Genomic DNA, 26,613 nt, shown 5'->3' on the forward strand with positions numbered 1-26,613 from the left:
GAGCCGCGAGGTAACGATGCAGCTCGACAAAACTCTGGTTAGACCACACTTGGAGTACTGCGTCCAGTTCTGGTCGCCTCATTATAGGAAGGATGTGGAGGCGTCGGAAAGGGTGCAGAGGAGATTTACCAGGATGCTGCCTGGTGTAGAGAGGATGCATTATGAGGAGAGACTTAGGGCTTTACTCTTTGGAGAGGAGGAGGATGAGGGGAGACATGATAGAGGTGTACAAAATATTAAGAGGAATAGATAGAGTGGACAGCCAGCGCCTCTTTCCCAGGGCACCAACGCTCAATACAAGAGGGCATGGCTTTAAAGTAATGGGTGGGAAGTTCAAGGGAGATGTCAGAGGGAGGTTTTTTACCCAGAGAGTGGTTGGGGCATGGAATGCGCTGCCTGGGGCGGTGCTGGAGGCAGGTACATTGGTCAAATTCAAGAGATTGTTAGATAAGCACATGGAGGAATTTAAAATAGAGGGATATGTGGGAGGAAAGGGTTAGATAGTCTTAGGCGAGGTTTAAAGGTCGGCACAACATTGTGGGCCGAAGGGCCTGTATTGTGCTGTACTGTTCTATGTTCTACGATATCCGAAGCAAGCAAGAGGAACAATGAGACGAAAATTAATTGGTTTAAAAGCTGCTCATATCTACACACTCCAGTTCACATTGGTCAGAGTACAAGATAACCCCCGAAGATCCTTACAGGCCTCCCCCTCCCCCCAGCACGGATCATCAGATTTTCCGGAGAGGATTGACACAAGTGTGGGGATTGACACAGGACAGGGTGGGGGGAGAGAGACAGAGAGAGAGACCGGTGTCTCCCCAACCTCCCATCACATCACCTGGCCCCCAACGTCAGGCTATCGTGGAGCGGCAGGTTACCAACTCGTGCACAGCAAGATCCCACAGGCAGCCGGGCGGGGCTGACCCGGACGGGTGAGGGGTATATCGGCCCACATTTACTCCCCTCCTCCCCGCTCTCCCCGTCTCTGCAAAACCCCCTCCCCCTCCCTCCCCATCTCTGTGACCCCCTCCGGCCCCTACACTCCTCTCCATCTCTGTGACCCCCCCTCCCCATCTCTGGGACCCCCCTCCAGCCCCTACACCCCCATCTGTCTGTTACCCCCCTCTGGCCCCTACACCCCTCCCTGTCTCTGTGACCCCCTCTTCCCCTACACCCCTCCCTGTCTCTCTGATCCCCCCCCACAGCCCTCCCTGTGTGACTGGGACATCCCCCTCGGGCATTGTGTGGGGGGGTGCGGAAGTTAAAGGATCCCAGCCCCCTCTGATGCCCCTTAAAGTGACAGCACACCCAAGTCCCCAGCGGGAGCGAGTCGATCCTCAAACGGTGTTCGGCACAGGCAGACTAGCCTTCAGGTCCCGGGGTGGCTGGGGAGGCGGAGAGAGCCTCGTCTGGTGGGATCACCCTGTGCACCTCCAGTCAGCAGGCCAGGATTCGGGGTGGGGAGGGGCCCGTCAGCAGTGCTTGGAGATGGGTGTCAACGAGGAGACCTTGTCAGTCGACGATGTCATCCTGTCGGGGGAGACAGAGGGGCCGGTGAGGAGACGGGGTTGGATGGACCGGGGTGTGGGAACTGGGTTAAAGAGGGGCCGTTCTCTGCTGTCAGGAGCCGGGCAGCACGATGGCACAGCGGGTAGAGCCACCAGCTCACGGCTTTGGGGACCCAGGTTCAATCCCGACCTCCAGCGCTGTGTGTGTGTGTGTGTGTGTGTGTGTGTGTGTGTGTGTGTGTGTGTGTGTGTGTGTGTGAGACCCGTCCCCCAGTGTGTGTGTGTGTGTGTGTGTGTGTGTGAGACCCGTCCCCCAGTGTGTGTGTGTGTGTGTGTGTGTGTGAGAGAGAGTGAGACAGAGAGTCTGAGAGAGTGTGAGACAGAGTGCGAGAGTGTGTGCGAGAGAGTGTGAGAGAGAGTGTGCGTGTGTGAGAGAGTGAGAGAGTGTGGGAGAGTGTGAGAGAGTGTGAGACAGAGAGTGCGAGAGTGTGTGCGAGAGAGTGTGAGAGAGAGTGTGCGTGTGTGAGAGAGTGAGAGAGTGTGGGAGAGTGTGAGAGAGTGTGAGACAGAGAGTGCGAGAGTGTGTGCAAGAGACTGTGAGAGAGAGTGTGTGTGTGTGAGTGTGTGAGAGAGTGAGAGTGTGAGAGAGTGCGAGAGTGTGTGAGAGTGTGAGAGAGAGTGTGTGTGTGTGAGAGAGTGTGAGAGAGAGAGAGTGTGAGACAGAGAGTGCGAGAGTGTGTGAGAGAGTGTGAGAGAGAGAGAGTGTGAGAGAGTGTGAGAGAGAGTGTGTGTGTGTGTGAGAGAGTGTGAGAGAGAGAGAGTGTGAGAGAGTGTCGTGTGTGTGTGCATGGACTTTGCACGTTCTCCCTGTGACTGCGTGGGTTCCCCCCCCCACCACCCACCCCAGGTGCTCCGGTTTCCTCCCACATCCCCCCAAAATAAAGAGACGCGCAGGGTCAGTGGGTGAATCGGCCGCTGTGAATCGGGCCAGACCGGACGGGCCAAACGGAAAATGCTCAAGGGGAAAATAGTTAGTGAGTCAGATAGTGTGGGAGAGAGAGACAGACAGACAGACAGAGGGGGGGAGAGTGTGGGAGAGAGAGAGGGAGAGTGTGGGAGAGAGAGAGGGAGAGTGTGGGAGAGAGAGGGGGAGAGTGTGGGGGAGAGAGGGGGAGAGTGTGGGAGAGAGAGGGGGAGAGTGTGGGGGAGAGAGGGGGAGAGTGTGGGAGAGAGAGAGGGAGAGTGTGGGAGAGAGAGGGGGAGAGTGTGGGAGAGAGAGAGGGAGAGTGTGGGAGAGAGAGAGGGAGAGTGTGGGAGAGAGAGAGGGAGAGTGTGGGAGAGAGAGAGGGGGAGTGTGGGGGAGAGAGAGGGGGAGTGTGGGAGAGAGATAGAGGGAGAGTGTGGGAGAGAGAGACAGACAGACAGAGGGGGGGAGAGTGTGGGAGAGAGAGAGGGAGAGTGTGGGAGAGAGAGAGGGAGAGTGTGGGAGAGAGAGGGGGAGAGTGTGGGAGAGAGAGAGGGAGAGTGTGGGGGAGAGAGAGGGGGAGAGTGTGGGAGAGAGAGACAGACAGACAGACAGAGAGGGGGAGAGTGTGGGAGAGAGAGAGGGAGAGTGTGGGAGAGAGAGAGGGAGAGTGTGGGAGAGAGAGAGGGAGAGTGTGGGAGAGAGAGAGGGAGAGTGTGGGAGAGAGAGAGGGAGAGTGTGGGGGAGAGAGAGGGGGAGTGTGGGAGAGAGATAGAGGGAGAGTGTGGGAGAGAGAGACAGACAGACAGACAGAGGGGGGGAGAGTGTGGGAGAGAGAGAGGGAGAGTGTGGGAGAGAGAGAGGGAGAGTGTGGGAGAGAGAGGGGGAGAGTGTGGGAGAGAGAGAGGGAGAGTGTGGGGGAGAGAGAGGGGGAGTGTGGGAGAGAGATAGAGGGAGAGTGTGGGAGAGAGAGAGGGAGAGTGTGGGAGAGAGAGGGGGAGAGTGTGGGGGAGAGAGGGGGAGAGTGTGGGGGAGAGAGGGGGAGAGTGTGGGGGAGAGAGGGGGAGAGTGTGGGGGAGAGAGAGGGAGAGTGTGGGGGAGAGAGAGAGGGAGAGTGTGGGGGAGAGAGAGAGGGAGAGTGTGGGGGAGAGAGAGAGAGAGAGGGAGAGTGTGGGAGAGAGATAGAGGGAGAGTGTGGGAGAGAGAGAGGGAGAGTGTGGGAGAGAGAGGGGGAGAGTGTGGGGGAGAGAGGGGGAGAGTGTGGGGGAGAGAGAGGGAGAGTGTGGGGGAGAGAGAGAGGGAGAGTGTGGGGGAGAGAGAGAGGGAGAGTGTGGGGGAGAGAGAGGGAGAGTGTGGGGGAGAGAGGGGGGAGAGTGTGGGAGAGAGAGGGGGAGAGTGTGGGAGAGAGAGGGGGAGAGTGTGGGAGAGAGAGGGGGAGAGTGTGGGAGAGAGAGAGGGAGTGTGGGAGAGAGAGAGAGGGGGAGAGTGTGGGAGAGAGAGGGGGAGAGTGTGGGAGAGAGAGAGGGGGAGAGTGTGGGAGAGAGAGAGGGAGAGTGTGGGAGAGAGAGGGGGAGTGTGGGAGAGAGAGAGGGGGAGAGTGTGGGAGAGAGAGAGGGAGAGTGTGGGAGAGAGAGGGGGAGAGTGTGGGAGAGAGAGGGGGAGAGTGTGGGAGAGAGAGGGGGAGAGTGTGGGAGAGAGAGGGGGAGAGTGTGGGAGAGAGAGGGGGAGAGGGGGAGAGTGGGAGAGAGAGAGAGGGAGAGTGGGAGAGAGGGGAGAGTGTGGGAGAGAGAGGGGGAGAGTGTGGGACAGAGGGGGAGAGTGTGGGAGAGAGAGAGGGAGAGTGTGGGAGAGAGAGGGGGAGAGTGGGAGAGAGAGAGGGGGAGAGTGGGAGAGAGAGGGGGAGAGTGTGGGAGAGAGAGGGAGAGAGTGTGGGAGAGAGAGGGGGAGAGTGTGGGACAGAGGGGGAGAGTGTGGGAGAGAGAGAGGGAGAGTGTGGGAGAGAGAGGGGGAGAGTGTGGGAGAGAGAGGGGGAGAGTGTGGGAGAGAGAGGGGGAGAGTGTGGGAGAGAGAGGGGGAGAGTGGGAGAGAGAGAGGGGGAGAGTGGGAGAGAGAGAGAGGGAGAGTGTGGGAGAGAGAGGGGGAGAGTGTGGGAGAGAGAGGGGGAGAGTGTGGGAGAGAGAGGGGGAGAGAGAGGGGGAGAGTGTGGGAGAGAGAGGGGGAGAGTGTGGGAGAGAGAGGGGGAGAGTGTGGGAGAGAGAGGGGGAGAGTGTGGGAGAGAGAGAGGGAGAGAGTGTGGGAGAGAGAGGGGGAGAGTGTGGGAGAGAGAGGGGGAGAGTGTGGGAGAGAGAGGGGGAGAGTGTGGGAGAGAGAGGGGGAGAGTGTGGGAGAGAGAGGGGGAGAGTGTGGGAGAGAGAGAGAGGGAGAGAGTGTGGGAGAGAGAGGGGGAGAGTGTGGGAGAGAGAGGGAGAGAGTGTGGGAGAGAGAGAGGGAGAGTGTGGGAGAGAGAGGGGGAGAGTGTGGGAGAGAGAGGGGGAGAGTGTGGGAGAGAGAGAGGGAGAGTGTGGGAGAGAGAGGGGGAGAGTGTGGGAGAGAGAGAGAGGGAGAGAGTGTGGGAGAGAGAGGGGGAGAGTGTGGGAGAGAGAGGGAGAGAGTGTGGGAGAGAGAGGGAGAGAGTGTGGGAGAGAGAGAGGGAGAGTGTGGGAGAGAGAGGGGGAGAGTGTGGGAGAGAGAGGGAGAGAGTGTGGGAGAGAGAGAGGGAGAGTGTGGGAGAGAGAGGGGGAGAGTGTGGGAGAGAGAGGGGGAGAGTGTGGGAGAGAGAGAGGGAGAGTGTGGGAGAGAGAGGGGGAGAGTGTGGGAGAGAGAGAGAGGGAGAGAGTGTGGGAGAGAGAGGGGGAGAGTGTGGGAGAGAGAGGGAGAGAGTGTGGGAGAGAGAGAGAGGGAGAGAGTGTGGGAGAGAGAGGGGGAGAGTGTGGGAGAGAGAGGGAGAGAGTGTGGGAGAGAGAGAGGGGGAGGCAGGCAGATGGAGATGGACAGAGAGAAGGCAGGGCGAAACAGATAGAGGGAGGAGAGGGAGAGAGACGGGGGGTGGGGACAGAGAGAGAGACCCAGGGAGGAGATGGCAGACTCAAGTCTCTCTTCCTCTCCCCCCTGACCCCAGACACTCGTCCCCCTCCCCTCGACCCTTGCCCTCACTGCTTGACCTTCGACCTCTCGCCACCCTCCCCACTGGGAGGCGCCGGGGGGGTGGGGGGGGGGGGGGGGTCCCTCCCTCCCTCGCACCTACCTGCACGCGGACTGGTCCGCCTCGTGGTCCAGGCTCTTGTGCTCGGGCTCGCGCCGCCCCAGCAGGTTGGCGGCGAGGCACATGAAGATGCCACAGCGCCGGGTGCGGTAACAGACCGCGTCCACCACCAGCAGCAGCGCCAGGAAGATGACCAGGATGATGCCAACCACGCCGCCGGTGCCGACCTTGGGGCGCTCTCCTGCAGCAGGGAGGGAGGGAGGGAGGGACGTTACCGGGGTGGGCGAGGGGGGAGGGTGAAGGTCAAGCGTTGAGGGGAGCGGACGAGGGCCAAAGGGAGAGGATTAGGGCAAGGGTCAAGGGGTGAGGGTGGGTCAAGGGCTGGGGGTCGAGGGATGACGAGGGTCGATGGGTGAGAGTGAAGGCGAGGGGCAGGGGAGGTCAAGGGGTGAGGGGTGAGGACGTGGGTCAAGGGCAAAGGCAAGGGTCAAGGGGTGAGGGTGGGTCGTGATGGGGGTCAAGGGTTGAGGGTCGAGGGGTGACGAGGGTCAAGGGTTGAGGGGTGAGAGTGGTCAAGGGGTGAGGACGAGGGTCAAGGGCAAAGGCAAGGGGCAAGGGGTTAAGGGGCTAGTAGGGCAAGGTTCAAAGGGCGAGGGGAGGTCAAGGGCAATGGTCGAGTCAAGGGGCAAGGGTGAGGTGTCGAGCGGTGGGGGCGAAGGTCAAGAGGCAAGGACAGGACTCACCCAGGAAGCAGGAGGTACCCTCATCACCAGCGTCCCAGGGCAGGCCGGAGAGGTGCAGGGGTCATGGGGCAAGGAGTCAGAAGGTCGAGAGGGGTCGGGGGGTGGGGGTCAGAGGCAGTGCATGGAAGGTCCGTTGAGCGACTCACCAACGGCAGCAGCGGGTGGTCTCTGGGGCGTGGAGACGTTGAGATAGGTGGTCAATGACTGACCCAAACTGTTCTCCGCCTGGATCTGCAGCTCATAGTCGGAGCCCCAGGTCAGATCCTGCAGGAGGTAGGAGTTGGAATCATTGACGGTAACACTCTCCCATTGATCAGCTTGTACCTGGAGAGAGGGAACAGAGATACATCTCCAAACCTCGCCTTGCAACCTTCCTCCCTCCGCACCGTCCCGTCACACACTCCCGGGGTCAGACACAGGGTGAAGCTCCCTCCGCACCGTCCCACCACACACCCCCGGGGTCAGACACAGGGTGAGGCTCCCTCCGCACCATCCCACCACACACTCCTGGGGTCAGACACAGGGTGAAGCTCCCCCCGCACCGTCCCGTCATACACTCCCAGGGTCAGACACAGGGTGAGGCTCCCTCCGCACCGTCCCGTCACACACTCCCGGGGTCAGACACAGGGTGAAGTTCCTTCCGCACCGTCCCGTCACACACTCCCAGGGACACAGGGAAGGGGGGTGGGGAGCCAAGGTTCAGGAGGGACAACGGCCCCACCTCCTTGTATCTGACGAAGTGCCGCAGAACTGGGCTCCCTCCACTCTCCACGTCCTCGAAGAAGATCTGGATATTGTTGCTCATGCTGTCTGTCCTGGTGGAGACCACGGGACGGTCCGGTTCCCCTGTGGGAAGAAGGAAACATCTTCCGTAAGTCCTATCCCACAGAACAGCAGGAGCTGGCCAATCTTCCCATCTGGGCCCCTACTTGCCCCGTGAACCAGCTCTCCCATCAGCCCCCACATCCTCCCCTCCTTCCTGTATCTTCTCCCAACCCCCTTTGGGAAGCTCCTGTCTGTTCTGCCGCCACCACCGCGTCTCGAGAAAGGGTCCCGGATGAGAACAACTCTCCGCCGGGGATGTCTCCCCTCTCCTCTTCCCGCCCCGCTCACCCCTCACCCATCTCCCTCCCTCCCACCCCTCCACGGCCCCCGGAAGCGACCACCCCCGCACCCACCCCCCCCAACTCCTGAATGCCTCGATTCAATCTCCCCCCTCAACTTCCTCCACTCCAAAGAGAACCTCGCACTCGACGTCAGCAAGACCATGGAATTGATTAGACCATAAGACAAAGGGAGCAGAAGTCGGCCATTCGGCCCATCGAGTCTGCTCCTCCATTCTATCACGAGCTGATCCATTCTCCCATTGAGCCCCACTCCCCCGCCTTCTCAACATAACCTTCGATGCCCTGGCTACTCAGATACCTATCAATCTCTGCCTTAAATACACCCAATGACTTTGCCTCCACAGCTGCCCGTGGCAACAAATTCCACAGATTCACCACTCTCTGGCTAAAGAAATTTCTCCGCATCTCTGTTCTGAATGGGTGCCCTTCAATCCTGAAGTCGTGCCCTCTTGTACTAGACTCCCCGACCACAGGAAACAACTTTGCCACATCTATTCTGTCTAGGTCTTTTAACATTCGAAATGTTTCTATGACTTTCCCCCCTCGTCCTTCTGAACTCCAAGGAGTACAGCCCAAGAGCCGTCAAACGATCCTCATATGTTAACCCTCTCATTCCTGGAATCATTCTGGTGAATCTTCTCTGAACCCTCTCCAATGTCAGCACATCCTTTCTTAAATAAGGAGCCCAAAACTGCACACAGTACTCCAAGTGAGGTCTTACCAATGCCTTATAGAGCCTCAACATCACATCCCTGCTTTTATATTCTGTTCCTCTAGAAATAAATGCCAACTTTTGCGGGATTGCGGGACTTCAGGAAGGGCAAGTCGGGAGAACACACACCAGTCCCCACGGAGGGGTCAGCGGCGGAAAGTGGGAGCAGCTTCAAGTTCCTGGGCGTCAACATCTCCGGAGATCTATCCCGGGCCCAGCACACTGACGCAATCCCGAAGGAGGCATGCCAGCGGCTCTACTTCCTTAGGAGTTTGAGGAGATTTGGATGCATTTATAAAATTACGAGATGCACAGACAGAGTATGATCTTTTTCCTTGCCCCTCAGGGTAGAAATATCAAATACTAGAGGGCAGAGATTTAAGGTGAGAGGGGGGAAAGTTCAAAGGAGATGTGCGGGGCAAGTTTTTTGTTTACACAGAGAGTGGTGGGTGCCTGGAATGTGCTGCCAGGGGTGGAGGTGGAGGCAGGTACGATAGAGGGGGTTAAGAGGCTGTTAGACAGACACACAGATGTGCCGGGAATGGAGGGAGGTGGACATTGTGTAGGCAGAAGGGATTAGTTTAATCACATTTAATGTTTGCAGAGGGATATTGATGGGATGCAGAGCTGGGCTGAGAAGTGGCAGATGGAGTTCAATCCAGAGAAGTGTGAGGTGGTACACTTTGGAAGGACAAACTCCAAGGCGGAGTACAAAGTTAACGGCAGGATTCTGGGCAGTGTGGAGGAGCAGAGGGGTCTGGGGGTCCATATCCACAGATCCCTGAAAGTTGCCTCACAGGTGGAGAGGGTAGTTAAGAAAGCTTATGGGGTGTCAGCTTTCATAAGTCGTGGGATCGAGTTTAAGAGCCGCGAGGTAATGATGCAGCTCTACAAAACTTGGGTTAGGCCACACTTGGAGTACTGTGTCCAGTTCTGGTCGCCTCATTATAGGAAGGATGTGGAGGCGTTGGAAAGGGTGCAGAGGAGATTTACCAGGATGCTGCCTGGTTTAGAGAGGATGCATTATGAGGAGAGACTTAGGGCTTTACTCTTTGGAGAGGAGGAGGATGAGGGGAGACATGATAGAGGTGTACAAAATATTAAGAGGAATAGATAGAGTGGACAGCCAGCGCCTCTTTCCCAGGGCACCAATGCTCAATACAAGAGGGCATGGCTTTAAAGTAATGGGTGGGAAGTTCAAGGGAGATATCAGAGGGAGGGTTTTTTACCCAGAGAGTGGTTGGGGCGTGGAATGCGCTGCCTGGGGTGGTGGTGGAGGCAGGTACATTGGTCAAATTCAAGAGATTACTAGATAAGCATATGAAGGAATTTAAAATAGAGGGCTATGTGGGAGGAAGGGGTTAGATAGTCTTAGGCGAGGTTTAAAGGTCGGCACAACATGGTGGGCCGAAGGGCCTGTATTGTGCTGTACTGTTCTATGATTCCATGAAAGGTGCAAAGATTGGCAAGGGTGTTGCCGGGACTCGAGGGCCTGAGTTGTAGGCAGAGGTTGGGACTTTATCCCTTGGAGCGTAGGAGACTGAGGGGTGACCTTATAGAGGTGTATAAAACCATGAGGGGCGTAGATAGAATCACATGGAGTCACACAGCACGGAAACAGGCCCTTCGGCCCAACTGGTCCCTGCTGACCAAGATGCCCATCTAAGCCAGTCCCATTTGTCCAGCATTTGGCCTGTATCCCTATGAAGGTTTACTTTCCCATCTGTGGACCTGTCCAAGTGGCTTTTAAATTCTAATGTACCTGCCTCAACCTCAATGTGGAAGGGTGAGTTAGTAAGTTTGCTGATGACACGGAGGTTGGTGGTGTTGTGGATAGTGTAGCAGGTTGCTGTAGGTTACAACAGGACATTGATAGGATGCAGAGCTGGGCTGAGAAATGGCAGATGCAGTTCAACCCGGATAAGTGTGAAGTGATACACTGTGGGAGATCGAATTCGAAGGCAGAATACAAGGTTAATGGCAGGACTCTTAGCAGTGTGGAGGAACAGAGGGATCTTGGGATCCACGTCCATAGATCCCTCGAGGTTGCCGCACAGGTCGATAGGGTTGTTAAGGTGGTGTATGGAGTGTTGACCTTCATTAGTCGGGGTATTGAGTTCAAGAGCCACGAGGTGATGTTGCAGCTCTATAGAACTCTGGTCAGACCACACTTGGAGTATTGTGTTCAGTTCTGGTCACCTCATTATAGAAAGGATGTGGAAGCTTTAGAGAGGGTGCAGAGGAGATTTACCAGGATGTTGCCTGGATTGGAGAGCATGTCTTCTGAGGATAGGTTGAGCGAGGTAGGGCTTTTCTCTTTGGAGAGGAGGAGGATGAGAGGTGACTTGATAGAGGTGTACAAGATGATAAGAGGCATAGATCGAGTGGACAGTCAGAGACTTTTTCCCAGGGCGACAATGGCTAACACGAGGGGACATAATTTGAAGGTGATTGGAGGAAGGTATAAGGGGGATGTCAGGGGTAAGTTTTTTTTACACAGAGAGTGGTGGGTGTGTGGAACGCACTGCCGGCAGAGGTTGTGGGGGCAGATACATTAGGGACATTTAAGAGACTCTTAGATAGACACATGAATGATAGAGAAATGGAGGGCTATGTGGGAGGGAAGGGTTAGATAGATCTTGGAGCAGGATAAAATGTCGGCACAACATCGTGGGCTGAAGGGCCTGTACTGTGCTGTAATGTTCTATGTTCAACCACTTCCTCTGGCAGCTCGTTCCACATACGGACCACCCTCTGGGTGAAAAAGTTGCCTCTCAGGTTCCTATTAAATCTCTCACCTTAAACCTGTGCCCTCTAGTTCTTGATTCCCCAACGCTGGGGGGGGGAAACAGACTGAGCGCATTCACCCTATCGATGCCCCTCATGATTTTATACACCTCTAGAAGATCAGTCCTCAGTCTCCTACACTCCAAGGAATGAAGTCCCAACCTGCCCAACCTCTCTCCATAACTCAGTCCCTCGAGTCCCGGCAACGTCCTCGTAAACCTCCCTCTGCACTCTTTCTGCTCGTGAATCTTTCCTGCGTGCTCGCTTCACAGTTAAACCATACCCCCTGCTCTCTCACGTAGGGAAGGGAACACCAACTGCAACGTGTTAGCTCGGGAGAGGTGCAAGGGAATCGTTGTTTTGGTTGGAAGGAGGGTCTGGGAAGGGGAGTGTGGCCGGGGTGGGAGAGGTGTCTGTGCCCCATGCAGACTCACATGAGAGGAGACATGATAGAGGTGTACAAAATATTAAGAGGAATAGATAGAGTGGACAGCCAGCACCTCTTTCCCACGGCACCAATGCTCAATACAAGAGGGCATGGCTTTAAGGTAATGGGTGGGAAGTTCAAGGGAGATATCAGAGGGAGGTTTTTCACCCAGGGAGTGGTTGGGGCATGGAATGCGCTGCCTGGGGCGGTGCTGGAGGCAGGTGCGTGGGTCAAATTCAAGAGATTACTAGATAAGCATATGGAGGAATTTAAAATAGAGGAGTATGTGGGAGGAAGGGGTTAGAGAGTCTTAGGTGAGGTTTAAAGGTCGGCACAACATTGTGGGCCGAAGGGCCTGTATTGTGCTGCACTGTTCTGTGAAACTGCCACCCCGCTGAGGTCAGCGCGAGCTGGGAAGGGGCAGGAAGACGAAATGTCAGCTAAGTAGGTCACTGGGCGAGGTGTGATCCACGGTTCTCCGTCACCCAGAGTCCAGGCGTTGACCACAGGATGTGGTGCGGTTCCAGACCAAGCGTCCAGGCTGAGAGCTGTGGGGGAAGAGAGAGAGAGGGAGAGCGAGAGAGAGAACGAGAGCAAGAGAGAGCGAGAGAGCAGACAGGAGAGTGGCAGGGAAACAGTGGCGCTCCCTCCTCGCCGCCCCTCCCGCGGCGCTCCCTCCTCGCCGCCCCTCCCGCGGCGCTCCCTCCTCGCCGCCCCTCCCGCGGTGCTCCCTCCTCGCCAACCCTCCCACAGTGCTCCCTCCTCGCCGCCCCCTCCCGCGTACAGAAGCGGGAAGAGGGGCGTGGAAGCTGGGGTGAATCGGTGATCCGGCCGCCAGTGTTCAGGGATCTTCCTTCGGAAATAACTCAGGCGGGATTGTTCCTCCAGAATCATTTATCACCCAGTTGCGGAAATCACACAAGGGCACTGGCGCAGACATCGTCGCTGAGAGGCAGGCAGGGCAGCGCTGGGAGCTGTGCTGCACAGGACGGCACACTGCGGGGTGTGTGTTACACACGGGGAGTGAGCTGCGAACGGGGAGTGCGTTATGGGGAGTGCATTACAGATGGGGAGTGTGTTATACAGGAAATTGCATCGCTGGGAGCATGTTACACACGGTATTGAGTCACTGGGAGAGTGTTACACACAGTATTGAGTCACTGGGAGCATGTTACACGCGGGACATTATATCACTGGGAGCGTGTTACACACAGGATATTTCATCACTGGGAGCGTGTTACACACAGGGTGTTGAGTCACTGGGAGCGTGTTACACGCAGGACATTACATCACTGGGAGCGCTCTATGTGCTGTTTGTGTTGTGTTGTGTTGTGTTGTGCTGTTCTGTGATTCTCTGAACATGTAAATCTCTGAGTGGGGATCAGTACAGAGCTCGGGTTACACTGTTTAGTCTTTCACTGTATCCCTCGCTCCCGTTAGCGTTAAAATAATAAAGCTGTTGTCTGCTTTATTACAGCGCTGGGTCGACTTTCACAGAACAGTACAGCACAATACAGGCCCTTCGGCCCACAATGTTGTGCCGACCTTTAAACCTCGCCTAAGACTCTCTAACTCCTTCCTCTCACATATCCCTCTATTTTAAATTCCTCCATGTGCTTATCTAGTAATCTCTTGAATTTGACCAGTGTACCTGCCTCCACCACCGCCCCAGGCAGCGCATTCCATGTCCCAACCACTCTCTGGGTAAAAAACCTCCCTCTGACATCTCCCTTGAACTTCCCACCCATTACTTTAAAGCCATGCCCTCTTGTATTGAGCATTGGTGCCCTGGGAAAGAGGCGCTGGCTGTCCACTCTATCTATTCCTCTTAATATTTTGTACACCTCTATCATGTCTCCTCTCATCCTCCTCCTCTCCAAAGAGTAAAGCCCGAGCTCCCTTAGTCTCTCCTCATAATGCATCCTCTCTAAACCAGGCAGCATCCTGGTAAACCTCCTCTGCACCCTTTTCAACGCCTCCACATCCTTCCTATAATGAGGCGACCAGAACAGGACACAGTACTTTCACAGTGGCAGATACAAATGAGGCTGGGAAAAGGCTGTTCGACAGGCAAATGGATGGAGAGGTATGGACGATATGCAGGCAGTTTGGTTTAGGTTAATTTGGCTTAGGTTAATTTGGCGCTGTGCCCAGCACAGCCGAAGGGCCTGCTCCTGTGCCGCTGCTGTTCGAGGTTCTACCTCCGAGGTCCCCTGCTGCTCTCAATGTGACCCCATGTCTACATCCCCGCCGACCCGGGGTCCTTTCACACCCCCTTCCACCCCCACCCCACAAGCTTATCAGGAACACATCCCGGCTCTCCCCAAGGTAGTGTTTGAGGGAGGTGGGGGGCAGATCCAGACGTTCGACGTCCTCAGACGCCCCTTCCCTCCCTCCTTGTGTGAAGAGGGTGAGCCCCTCCTCGCTGAGGGACCTCCCAGCCCCCTTCCTCGCGCCCTCCCGACCAATGGGGAGAGTTGCCCCTCCGCCATTCCGTCCGTGGGATCTTGCGCTGCGCAAACCCCACCATCCTCCCCAGGCCCCGACCAATCCCAGCGGGCGAGAAGACCGTGCGAGGGTGAGATGGAACGTTACCTCCTATTGGACGGGCCGCGGATGACGTCACCGGGCGCAATGAGATGTTGACGTGACGATGGGATGGGTGGAAATGGTTTGAGGATGACAATGGTACATGCAGGAGAGAGAGCGGTGGTGAAAGGGTTAATACAAGTCGCCCACCCCCGTTCCCTCAAGAGGGCCATCTGCCCATCGGGCCTGTACTGGCCCACTCCCCCTTCCTCCTGAACCAGCCCTCCCACCAGCCCCTGCTCTCCCTGCCCCCAGCCCACCTCCTACTGCACCCCACCTCCCTCCCAACCCACACCCACACCCCCTCCCTCCCACTCCCCACCCCTTTCCTCCCTCCTGCCCACTCCCCACCCCCTTCCACCCCAACCCCCCCACTCCCCACCCCTTTCCCTCCCACGCCACCCCCATGGAACTCCCCCACTCCCCCCACCACACTCCAACCCAAAGCTCCCACCCCTTCCCAACGCCTCGATTCAATCTCCCCTTAGACTGGCCACCACCCCCCAACCTCCCCCCCCTCCCCCCGAGAGTCTATCCGCCAGACGGGAGTCTCTCCTTCCCCCTCCGGACACACCCCCACCCCCCCGACATCCCCGCGGGCTCTGGACCTGCCCCCTGCTGACCCGCCCCCTCCCGCGGCCGCTGGAGGGGGGATCCCGGCGGAAGGCACTCACGCATCGAGAGGGTCCTGGTGGAAACGATACCGGAGTAATTGCCCTCGCCTTTCCCGTTGAAGGCGGCCACACGGATCTGGTACGGGGTGTAGGGATCCAATGCACTGACTCGGGAGCGTTCTGGGTGGGGGAGAGAGGGAGAGAGAGAGGGGGGAGAGAGGGGAGCCAGAGAGAGAGGGGGGAGACAGAGAGAAGGGGAGAGAGAGACGGGAGAAAGAGAGAGAGAGGGGGAGAGAGAGTAAGAAAGAGAGGGGGAGAGAGAGAGTGAGAGAGAGAGAGGGAGAGAGTGAGTGGCGGGACCTCCCAGTACAGCACCCACGTAAAACGCAGAGGACCCCCTCGCGTATGGGGTGCTCACAATCAAAGTCAAGTTCATTGTCCTACACGGTGGTGTAGCGGTCAGCGTAACATTATTACAGCGCCAGCGACCCGGGTTCAATTCCAGCCGCTGTCTGTGAGGAGTTTGTACGTTCTCCCTGTGTCTGTGTGGGTTTCCTCCGGGTGCTCCGGTTTCCTCCCGCATTCCAAAGACGTACGGGTTAGGAAGTTGTGGACGTGCTATGTTGGCGCCGGAAGCGTGGCGACACTTGTGGGCTGCCCCCAGAACACTCTACGCAAAAGATGCATTTCACTGTGTGTTTCGATGTACGTGCGACTAATAAACAACCGAGGTCCGTCTGACCTCTCCTTATATCTACGCAACCCCCCCACCCCTCCCCTACTCTTCCCCTCACTCCCCCCACCCCGACTCTCTCGCCCTCCCCCTCCCCGTGGCTTTTCCCACCCTCTGAGAGACCACCCCCCGGCGTTTACCGCGATCGATCCGCATCCGGTTCCACTCCCGCGTGGAATTCCGCCTCCACTCCAGCAGGTATCCCAGGATGGGGATCCCGCCGTCGTCGTCCGGCCCGGAGAAGGAGACCTCGATGGTGGTGGAGTGAGGGTCCGCTGTCACGTCCCGGGGGGGGCTCGGAATTCCTGGCAGGAGAAGAGAGCGGGAAGCAGCAGGAGGGGTGAGGAGGTGAGGTTGAGGGGGTTTCACTGGCAGCTGGGAGGGGACGGAGGTGCGGAACATCCCGGGACACTCTCCCTGCGAGCCCGTGGGATCCTCCTACCCCGGTTTCCTCCCAAGTGCGCCCCCACCCAGGCAAAAAAAGATGTGTGGGGTCAGCGGGTTAATCTCCCCTCCCTGGGTATGTGGGCGAGGGGTAGAATTATGGGGGGGGAGGGGAGAGATGTTGGGAATGTGGGGGGGGAGGAAGAGGGGGAAGGAAACGGGATCGGTGTGAGTGGGCCGGCACAGACTGTGTGGGCCAAAGGGTCTGTTCCCGTGCTGGGTGACTCCAGCCGGGATCCCAGGGCCCATATCGACCCCTCCCCCTCTCTTTCTCCCCCCACCCCACCCCCCCCCACCCCGCTTCTCCAACCCACCGCCCCGGCCAAGGATCAGGGTCACAGTCACATTTGTGCCTGTGGGATCTTGCTGTGCATATTTGCCCACCCTCCCCCAACGGTGGTAGGGGAGGGGGTCCCCGGGGTTAGGGGAGGGGTGGGTGGTGGGAGGGGAGGAGAGGGGGTCCGCCCCCACGGGTCACTGATTCCTGCCCTCACCTCCCTCACGAAGGATCAGGGTGCCGGACGCACTGCCCCGGGAGTTGCCGGCGTTGCATCTGTACTCCGAGAAATCCTCCGTGGAGTTCACCGGGAGCTGAGGGAGACAGGGAGGGAGGGTGAGTCAGGGCGAGGGAGAGGGAGGGAGAGGGAGGGAGTGTCAGGTAGGGAGAGGGAGAGGGCAGGGGGAGAGAGAGGGGGAGGGAGAGGGGGAAGGAGAGGGAGGGAGAAGCCACATCAGGGGAGCAGAGACGAGGGGGGTGGGGGGTGAGGTACAGACGTTAACCCGAGATTCCACAGGGGACCATCCCCCCTCCTCCAAGATCACTCGGCCCCTCTACTCCATGCTGACCTGCTCCACCCCCGTCCCCACACAGTGACAGTTCCCCAGTCCCCACCTCCCCCCCGTCTCCGTGACCCCCTCCCTCCCCTACACCCCTCCCTGTCTCTGTGACCCCCCTCCAGCCCCCACACCACTCCCCGTCACTGTGACCCCCTCCCTCCCCTACACCCCTCCCCGTCTCTGTGACCCCCCTCCAGCCCCCACACCACTCCCCGTCACTGTGACCCTCCACACCAGACTGACCTGGAGGACACTCCTGATCTGCGTCGAGTTCTCGGAGAGGAAGACGCGACCGCTGCCCCCAAGATCCGATCCGCTCCGGCTCCAGGTGATCTCCGCCCTGGGATAGGACCAGAATGTGCAGGAGAGGTTGACGGGGTTTCCCAGCCAGCTGTACAGGAGGTGGGGGTCCACAGGGACGAAGATGGGGACGTCTGTAACCAATGAGGTCACTGTCACAGTGTTGGACACAGAACGGGAACAGACCCTTCTGTCCATCGAGTACCCCTCCCGCGGCGCTCCCACCTCACCGCCCCTCCCACAGCGCTCCCACCTCACCGCCCCTCCCACAGCGCTCCCTCCTCACCGCCCCTCCCACAGCGCTCCCACCTCACCGCCCCTCCCACAGCGCTCCCTCCTCACCGCCCCTCCCACAGCGCTCCCTCCTCACCGCCCCTCCCACAGCGCTCCCTCCTCACCGCCCCTCCCACAGCGCTCCCACCTCACCGCCCCTCCCACAGCGCTCCCTCCTCACCGCCCCTCCCACAGCGCTCCTTCCTCGCCACCCCTCCCACAGCGCTCCCTCCTCGCCACCCCTCCCACAGCGCTCCCTCCTCACCGCCCCTCCCACAGGTCTCCTTGGACACTCACGATTGACATTGACTTTGATTGGCAGGTCTTTCTCTACCTGCCTCTCTGCGATGGTTCCAACACATTGGTACGTTCCTGCGTCCGACGCCTGGATGTTTTTGATCACCAGGTTCCCGGTGGAGTCGATCGTGTAACGTTCTACATGACAAACAATAAGGTGTTACACCTCTGGCACTGTGGGAGCACCGTGCACGGTTCCCGGTCTCCGTATCCCTGGGTCACACCCACCCCGGGAGCACAGTGCACAGTTCCAGTCTCCATATCCCTGGGTCAGACCCACACCGGGAGCACCGTGCACAGTTCCGGTCTCCGTATCCCTGGGTCAGACCCACACCGGGAGCACAGTGCACAGTTCCAGTCTCCATATCCCTGGGTCAGACCCACACCGGGAGCACCGTGCACAGTTCCGGTCTCCATATCCCTGGGTCAGACCACCCCGGGAGCACCGTGCATAGTTCCGGTCTCCGTATCCCCGGGTCAGACCCACACCAGGAGCACCGTGCACAGTTCCGGTCTCCGTATCCCCGGGTCAGACCCACACCGGGAGCGCCGTGCACAGTTCCGGTCTCCGTATCCCTGGGTCAGACCCACACCGGGAGCACCGTGCACAGTTCCTGTCTCCGTATCCCTGGGTCAGACCCACACCGGGAGCACTGTGCACAGTTCTGGTCTCCGTATCCCTGGGTCAGACCACACCGGGAGCACCGTGCACAGTTCCGGTCTCCATATCCCTGGGTCACACCCACACCGGGAGCACTGTGCACAGTTCCGGTCTCCGTATCCCCGGGTCAGACCCACACCGGGAGCGCCGTGCACAGTTCCGGTCTCCGTATCCCTGGGTCAGACCCACACCGGGAGCACCGTGCACAGTTCCAGTCTCCGTATCCCTGGGTCAGACCCACACCGGGAGCACCGTGCACAGTTCTGGTCTCCGTATCCCTGGGTCAGACCACACTGGGATACAATTGTACCTGATTGGTGGATCTTCTTCTGCGGATGTCTCCAGGACACAACGGGTATGGGAATACCAGACACATGGCATTTCACAAGTGCATCAGAACCCTCTTCGAACTCCTGGACCGGGAGCAGATGATTGAAAATAGGGTCCTCTGCCAAGGGAAAGAAACATTCACTGTGCAAACCTCGGGGAGAACGCCACACTGTGGGAGGGGCGGCGAGTTGTTCACTGGTCAGTACGTCCCCTACTGCCGGTCATTGTGCTGTGGGAGTCGGACGTTGCGGTTTCCCGGGCGCTGGGGATTCGATGACCTGATGGTGAGAGACTTACGTATAACACTGATGGTGATCGACTTCCTAATCTCAGCGTCGGTGTCCTCGTTGGCTCGGCACAAGTACATCCCCCCCACCTCTGGCACGGCAGCGATGATATGCAGCTGAGACGTGTATTCATCCCCTGTCACCCTGGTGTGCTCACTCTCCTCCACCTCGTCCTCTTCAGCGTTGTACCAGGCGATGGAGTCAACATCCCCTCCTTCAGCTGTGGCAGGGACAGTGGTCAGAGCCAGGCCGAGAGGGGTGTGTGTGTGTGTGTGTGTGTGTGTGTGTGTGTGTGTGTGTGTGTGTGTGTGTGTGTGTGTGTGTGTGTGTGGGACTTGTCCCCCAGTGAGGGTGTGTGTGTGTGTGTGTGTGTGTGTGTGTGTGTGTGTGTGTGTGTGTGGAAGGGAGGGTGTGCGAGATGTGTGTGCGCAAGAGGTGCATTTGCAAGAGAGCTGTGTGTGTACAAGGTGTGTGTGAGGGCGAGAGGTGTGTGTGTGAGGGCGAGGTGTGTGTGTGTGTATGAGGGCGAGAGGTGTGTGAGGGCGAGAGGCGTGTGTGAGGGCGAGAGGCGTGTGTGAGGGCGAGAGGCGTGTGTGAGGGCGAGAGGTGTGTGTGAGGGCGAGAGGTGTGTGTGAGGGTGAGAGGTGTGTGTGAGGGCGAGGTGTGCGCAATCACTGACCTTTGCAGATGATAGTCATGCTCTCTCCCAGCCGGACATTCCCACTTGCCGGATTGACACTGAGCTTCACGGCCCCTGTGAAATCAGAAACACAAACCATTGGGTGCCCACACCACACGCTGCACCCAATCAACTACAGGGCTCTTGCTAAACACAACACCCTATCGGGAGACCCCCCCCCCCCACTTCAGGGTCCCCGAGGGAGAGAATCCCCCTTTAATCGGGGTCCCTGAGGGAGAGAGACCCCCCTTTTTAATCAAGGTCCCTGAGGGAGCAAGAGACCCCCTCTTTAAACAGGCTCCCCGAGGGAGAGAGACCCCTTCTTTTAACGGGGTCTCCAAGGAAGAGACCCCCTCTTTAATCGGGGTCCCCGAGGGAGAGAGTACGAGACACAGAGCGGGCGCTTCTTCAGGGCTTACGGAGAGTGAATCGACTTCAACAACCATCTGTGTGAGTGACCCCCCCCCCCCCAGCTCCCCCTCTACCTCCCATTAACTCTGTCCCAGGACAGCATTCCGGACCGTCCCTTCTTTCGCTGCCCTTGCCCGCAGTTCGGAGGAATCCAGCTTCTGTCCGGGGCGGGTGGTGGCGGGGGTGGGGGTGGTGGTTGCCTGCGACTGGGATCTCAGCCAGACCCGCAGTGCGCCTTGTCATTCGGAAATTAGCAGAGGAAACAATTGATAAGTTCAGCCCTGCAATCGCTGGTCCCCAGAGAGGCCTGCCTTTCCGGCTGACAAGGACTCCTCTGGTAGTGGCCCCCACATGGTGGTGTCGGGGGGGTGGTGTGGGGTGGAGGGAGCAGTCAGGATTCCTCCAAGGAGGGTGCGATCTAGGGAGGGATTTAATAGGGGTCCCTGTTGAGCAGACACCCACTTTAAAAAGGAACCAGGAGAGAGCGAGAGAGAGAGAGATATTCCCCCTTTAAAAAGGATCTCTGATAGAGAAGGACTTTGCCTTTAATGGGGTCTCTGATGGGGAGAGATCCCCCTCTTAAAAGGGAGCTCCTGAAGGGGAGCAACCCCATGTGAGGGTCCCAGAGAGAGAGAGAAAGATTCTCTCTTCAAAAGGATGGGGAGAGGGTCTCCTGACTAAAAAAACGTGCACCAGAGACAATCCCATTTCAAAAGAGACCCTTTGAAGGGAGAGACTGTCCCTTCAAAAGGGGTCCCAGAGAGAGAGAGAGGGGAGAGAGAGAAAGAGAGAGAGAGAGAGAGAGAGAGAGAGAGAGAGAGAGAGAGAAAGAGAGACAGGAGAGGGAGAGAGAGAGGGGAGAGAGAAAGAGAGAAGGGAGAGAGAGAGAAAGGGAGAGAGAGAGACAGGAGAGGGGAGAGAGAGAGACAGGAGAGGGGAGAGAGAGAGACAGGAGAGGGGAGAGAGAAAGAGAGAGAGAAGGGGAGGGAGGGAGAGAGAGAGGGGAGAGAGAGAAAGAAAGAGAGAGACAGGAGAGAGAGGGGAGAGAGAGAAGGGAAGAGAGAGAGAAGGGGAGAGAGAGAGAAAAGGGGGAAGAGAGAGAAAAGGGGGAAGAGAGAGAAAAGGGGGAAGAGAGAGAAAAGGGGGGGAGAGAGAAAAGGGGGGGAGAGAGAAAAGGGGGAGAGAGAGAAGGGGAGAGAGAGAAGGGGAGAGAGAGAAGGGGAGAGAGAGAAGGGGAGAGAGAGGGGAGAGAGAGGGGAGAGAGAGAGGGGAGAGAGAGGGGAGAGAGAGGGGAGAGAGAGAGGGGAGAGAGAGAGGGGAGAGAGAGAGGGGAGAGAGAGAGGGGAGAGAGAGAGAGAAGGGGGAGAGAGAGAGGGGAGAGAGAGAGGAGGGAGAGAGAAGGGGGAGAGAGAGAGAAGGGGAGAGAGAGGAGGGAGAGAGAGAGGAGGGAGAGAGAGAGAGGGGGGAGAGAGAGGGGAGAGAGAGAAGGGGAGAGAGAGAAGGGGGAGAGAGAGAGAGGGGAGAGAGAGAGAGGGGAGAGAGAGAGAGGGGGGAGAGAGAGAGGGGGGAGAGAGAGAGGGGGGAGAGAGAGGGGAGAGAGAGAAGGGGGAGTGAGAGAGAAGGGGGAGAGAGAGAGGGGGCGAGAGAGAGAGGGGGCGAGAGAGAGAGGGGGCGAGAGAGAGAGAAGGGGGAGAGAGAGAGAAGGGGGAGAGAGAGAAGGGGGAGAGAGAGAAGGGGGAGAGAGAGAGAAGGGGGAGAGAGAGAGAAGGGGGAGAGAGAGAGAAGGGGGAGAGAGAGAGAAGGGGAGAGAGAGAGAAGGGGGAGAGAGAGAGAAGGGGAGAGAGAGAGGGAGAGAGAGAGAAGGGGGTGAGAGAGAGATAAGGGGTGAGAGAGAGAGAAGGGGGAGAGAGAAGGGGGAGAGAGAGAGAAGGGGGGAGAGAGAGAGAAGGGGGAGAGAGAGAGGGGGGAGAGAGAGAGAAGGAGAGAGAGAGAAGGGGAGAGAGAGAGAAGGGGGAGAGAGAGAAGGGGGGAGAGAGAAAAGAGAGAAGGGGAGAGAGAGAGAGGGTGAGAGACAGAAAGGAGAGAGAGATCCTCTCTTTAAAAGGTGTCTCTGATGGGGAGAGACATTCCCCACTAAAACATGTCCCTGAGAGAGATTCCCACTTTAAAAGGGGTCCCTTTGACATTCCCCCTTTAAAGGGAGGGAGGGTCCCTCGGAGTGAGATTCCCCCTTTACACGGGACCCTGATGGGGAGACTCCGCTCTCTGACACAGGGGGTCTCTCACCATGTTCCAGGAAGGACAGTCTCTCTCCGACCAACATCCCATGTGGTAGTCACACCCTGGCGACCACCAACGGGGTGACCCTCTCCAGTTAGAGCTCTCAGCGTGAGAGTCCTTCAAAAGGGGGTCCCCGGAAGAGGGTCACCCTCTCTCAGAATGAACTCCTCAGTAAAAGTCCCACTTGCTGAGCCCCCCGACAGAGAGAGAGCCCGTTTAAGTGGGGTTCCTGGTGACAACAATCTCCCCAGAGAAAAAAAGTTCTTAAAGGGAGACAGCCCCCCCCCTTTTAAAAAAAAGTTCCCTCATGAGGAATTTCATAAGGTAAAGGGGTTCTGAATGGGAGGGGGGCAAGGAGGGGGAGGGTTAGAGGGGGAAAGGAGGGGTGAGGGGGAGAAGGAGGAGGGAGAGTGGGAGATGGGAAAGGGGAGGAAGGGAGGGGAAGGGGGAGGGAGGGAGGGGAAGGGGGAGGGAGGGAGGGGGAAGGAGGGGTGAGAAGGGGAAGGGGAAGGAGGGGTGAGAAGGGGAAGGGGAGGGATGGTCGAGGGGAAGGGGAGGGGGAGGAGGGGAGGGAGAGAAGGAGGGAGGGGGGAGAGGGGAGAGAGGGAGGGAGAGGGGGGAGGGAGAGGGGGAAGGAGGGGTGAGAGGGGGAGGGGGAGATAGAGGGGAAGGGGAGGGAGGGTGGAGGGGGAGAGGGAGGAGGGGAGGGGGAAGGAGAGGGAGAGGGGGAAGGAGGGGTGAGGGGGGAGGGAGAGGGGGAGGGTGGAGGGGAGGGAGGGGAAAAGAGAGCAAGGGGAGGGAGAGAGAGAGAGACAGATGTGTGTGTGTGTGTGTGAGACAGAGAGCATTAAAAGCCACCACTGTTGCCGAGAGCGCCGCTGAGCAATGGACCATGTAAATCACCCTGTCATCGATCCCGCCCACCCTCACCGGGAAACACAATGAGAAGTTAAAAATAATTCTGGCCGCACGGAATCTGAGCTCCACTTCTCCCTTGACCTGCTCATCCCTCCCCAGCCCCCACCTAGACAGACAGAGTCAACAATGGGCTGAGAATAGAAACCACTTCCGTCCCCAGCAACAACAATTGCCACTTGGGACAATGTCCCAATTCCAGATCTGGGCAGAGTATTGAGGCATTGTTGGGGAACTGAGAAAGAATGGAATTGCCGGTCACCTGGGAGCTCCAAGGACAATAGGATGGACGGGACAGTGTATTTTCAGACACAGCTTGAAGACTCTGCTAAATATAGCAATACTTTCACGGAGACGGCCAAGACTGTCCTGGCTAATCTCTCTGCACCGTCCGTCCCGCAGCGCGGCGCTCCCTCCTCGCCCCCCCTTCCCCTGGCGCTCCCTCCTCGCCGCCCCTCCCGCGGCGCTCCCTCCTCGCCGCCCCTCCCTCCTCGCCGCCCCTCCCGCGGCGCTCCCTCCTCGCCGCCCCTCCCGCGGCGCTCCCTCCTCACCTCACCTCCCGCGGCGCTCCCTCCTCACCGCCCCTCCCGCGGTGCTCCCTCCTCGCCGCCCCTCCCACGGCGCTCCCTCCTCACCTGCCCTCCCGCGGCGCTCCCTCCTCGCCGCCCCTCCCGCGGCGCTCCCTCCTCGCCGCCCCTCCCGCGGCGCTCCCTCCTCGCCGCCCCTCCCGCGGTGCTCCCTCCTCGCCGCCCCTCCCACGGCGCTCCCTCCTCACCTGCCCTCCCGCGGCGCTCCCTCCTCACCTCACCTCCTGCGGCGCTCCCTCCTCGCCGCCCCTCCCGCAGCGCTCCCTCCTCGCCCTCCCGCGGCGCTCCCTCCTCGCCGCCCCTCCCCACTTCCAACACATTCCATAATATCCTGATGGGAAAGTAACCTCCAACCTCACTGCTTTCAGAAGACGGTTCCCAATCTCTCCCACCCTCCCCACATGGAAACATTCCCGAACCTCAAACCAAGAACCCGGCTCCGAACTAGGGATTTTCCCAAGTCACAGACACCCCACAACATTCCCCCTCCAGATCCCTGGAGACACAGGTAGACAGGGCGATGAAGAAGGCATTCGGCACGCTGGCCTTCATCAGTCAGGACACTGAGTGCAGGAGTTGGGACGTCCCGTTACAGCCGTACGAGGCGTCGGTGAGACCGCACTTGGAGCACTGTGCGCAGTTCTGGTCGCCCAGCTATAGGAGGGACATCACTGAGCTGGAGAGGGGGCAGGAAAGGTTAACGGGGACGTTCTCGGGACTGGAGGGCTCGAGTTATAAGGAGAGGTTGGACAGGCCGGGACTGTTTTCCCTGGAGCGAAGGAGGCTGCGGGGGACCTCAGGAGGTAACCCAGGGGGTGAAAGGGAGAAGATGCAGACTCCATATACACACACACACACACACTCACTCTTTGGGGAACGGGTCCCACACACAGAGCGCTGGAGGTCGGATTTGCCCAATTAACCTCTGCCCGCTGGAAGCCCCCAAAACACCTCCCCACCCACACCTGCTGCACCAGGACACTGCTCAGCCCCCCCATGTCTGCCCCAGCTCCCGCTCCCCCCCCTCACCTCCTCTCCCTCTGCATGTGTAGTATGAACAGTGCAACAGCGAGACACCCCCAGCACCCACAAAAACACCATCCGCAAACCAAACCGTGAACATTTTACCTTGTGCAGAGTTGACCAGCAACAGGAGGCCGGTGTAGATACTGAAATGGAGCAGCATGTTGTCCCTCTCTCTATTTCTCCCCTCTTTCCTACCCCACTGCTCTCTATTCTCCCTCTCTCTATTTCTCTATTCTACCCTCTATTTCTCTACTCTCTCTATTTCTCTCTTGCACTCCCTCTGTATTCTCTATTTCTCCCTATTTTCTCTCTCTATCTCTGTTCTCTTACTCTCCTCCCTCTCCCCGTTCTCTCTTTCTCTCTCTGTACCTCTCTCTATTCTCTCTCAGTCTGTTCTCTCTCTATTCTCTGTCTATTCTCTCTCTCCCTCTCTCTCTGTATCTCTCTCTATTCTCTCTGAGTGTTCTCTCTCTTCCTCTCTCTCTCTCTGTACCTCTCTCTCTATTCTCTCTCAGTGTCTGTGCTCTCTGTCTCTCTCTGTAGAGCATACAGACTGCTGCTCAGGGACCGATGATTTTGCACTGTGTGGAGCCCAAACATGAGCGTGTGCCTATATATTGCCTGTAGTTTGGCCACCAACAGCCCTGCTTCCTTCCTTGACCCCTCCTAGCCTGCCTTATCTCCCATCTCCGGCACCACCAGCCCCCAGTAGGGCCACGTAACACCCCCTGTGATGTGGCCCAGGCGCCAGCCCGGTCTCCGCCCCAGTCACAGAGGGTCCAGCGTTTACTGACACCGGCGGCGGGCCGTGGGGCATGGGTCCCGGGCTCTGGTGGGGGGGGGGGGGGGGGGCTGCAGGTGGAGCACAGTGGTCCACGCGTCCGGGAAGGTGTAGGGGCCGGTGCACATGGACAGAGAGACACAGAGAGACACATGGACACACAGACACACCGACACAGAGAGAGACACACGGACACAGAGAGAGAGACACACACACACGGACACACAGACACAGACACAGAGACACACCGACACAGAGACAGAGAGAGAGAGACACACACAGACACACGGACACAGAGACACAGAGAGAGACACACACAGACACACGGAATCAGAGACACACGGACACAGAGACGCATGGATTCAGAGACGCAGAGGGAGAGACACAGAGAGACACACACGGACACAGAGACACACGGACACACAGACACAGAGAGAGACACGCGGACACAGACACACGGACACATTGACACAGAGAGAGACACACAGACACAGACGCATGGACACACAGACACAAGAGACACAGAGAGACACACGGACACAGAGACACATGGATTCAGAGACACAGAGGGAGAGACACACAGACACAGAGACACAGAGAGACACGGACACAGGGACGCATGGATTCAGAGATGCAGAGGGAGAGACACAGAGACACAGAGAGACACACGGACACAGAGACGCATGGATTCAGAGACGCAGAGGGAAAGACACACAGACACAGAGACGCACACGGACACAGAGACGCACACGGACACAGAGACACGGACATGGAGATGCAGCGAGAGAGACAGAGAGACACACACAGAGCCAGACACAGAGAGAGAGACACACAGACACAAAGACGCAGAGACACACACACAGACAGAGGCAGTCTGACTGAGAGACAGAGAGAGAGAGACACACACACACACACAGAGAAAGAGACAGAGAAATGGAGATGAACACAGGTAGAGATAGACAGAGGTAGAGGTGGGGACACACTGTGATGGACAGGGTCACACAGTAGGGACACACTGACGGACAGGGTCACACCGTGGGGGACACACACAGTGATG

The 26,613-nt window shown here is 58.3% G+C and overlaps 1 protein-coding gene across 2 annotated transcripts; it reads right to left on the reverse strand.

Moving 5' to 3' along the window:
- Positions 1–1,162: 1,162 nt before the first annotated feature.
- Positions 1,163–25,346, reverse strand: LOC127567124 (neural cell adhesion molecule 1-like). Of its 2 annotated transcripts, none has more exons than XM_052009814.1 (13): positions 24,878–25,346; positions 19,557–19,631; positions 18,888–19,097; positions 18,571–18,708; positions 17,600–17,737; positions 16,973–17,163; positions 16,387–16,483; positions 15,589–15,753; positions 14,776–14,895; positions 7,181–7,305; positions 6,606–6,783; positions 5,759–5,957; positions 1,163–1,533 (listed from the first exon to the last, which is right to left on the reverse strand). In XM_052009814.1, the coding sequence occupies exons 1-13, from the start codon at positions 24,933–24,935 to the stop codon at positions 1,476–1,478; spliced, it is 1,752 nt and encodes a 583-aa protein (XP_051865774.1). In that variant the 5' UTR covers positions 24,936–25,346; the 3' UTR covers positions 1,163–1,475. The 2 variants fall into 2 exon arrangements, with proteins under 2 accessions (XP_051865774.1, XP_051865775.1); XM_052009815.1 differs by having other exon boundaries at positions 6,606–6,723; positions 7,181–7,307; positions 14,775–14,895.
- Between the last annotated feature and the right edge of the window lie 1,267 nt (positions 25,347–26,613).

Source organism: Pristis pectinata, unplaced genomic scaffold (genome assembly GCF_009764475.1).
Source record: "Pristis pectinata isolate sPriPec2 unplaced genomic scaffold, sPriPec2.1.pri scaffold_129_arrow_ctg1, whole genome shotgun sequence".
Taxonomy (NCBI): Eukaryota; Metazoa; Chordata; class Chondrichthyes; order Rhinopristiformes; family Pristidae; genus Pristis; species Pristis pectinata.

Coding starts and splice junctions, on each gene's coding strand:
- LOC127567124 (XM_052009814.1), bottom strand. CDS start 24,935: ATGCTGCTCCATTTCAGTATCTACACCGGCCTCCTGTTGCTGGTCAAC. Junction 16,484..16,972: donor AGATCAGGAGTGTCCTCCAG/GTCAGTCTGGTG, acceptor TGTCTCCCTCAG/CTCCCGGTGAACTCCACGGA. Junction 14,896..15,588: donor CCGGATGCGGATCGATCGCG/GTAAACGCCGGG, acceptor TCCCCCACCCAG/AACGCTCCCGAGTCAGTGCA.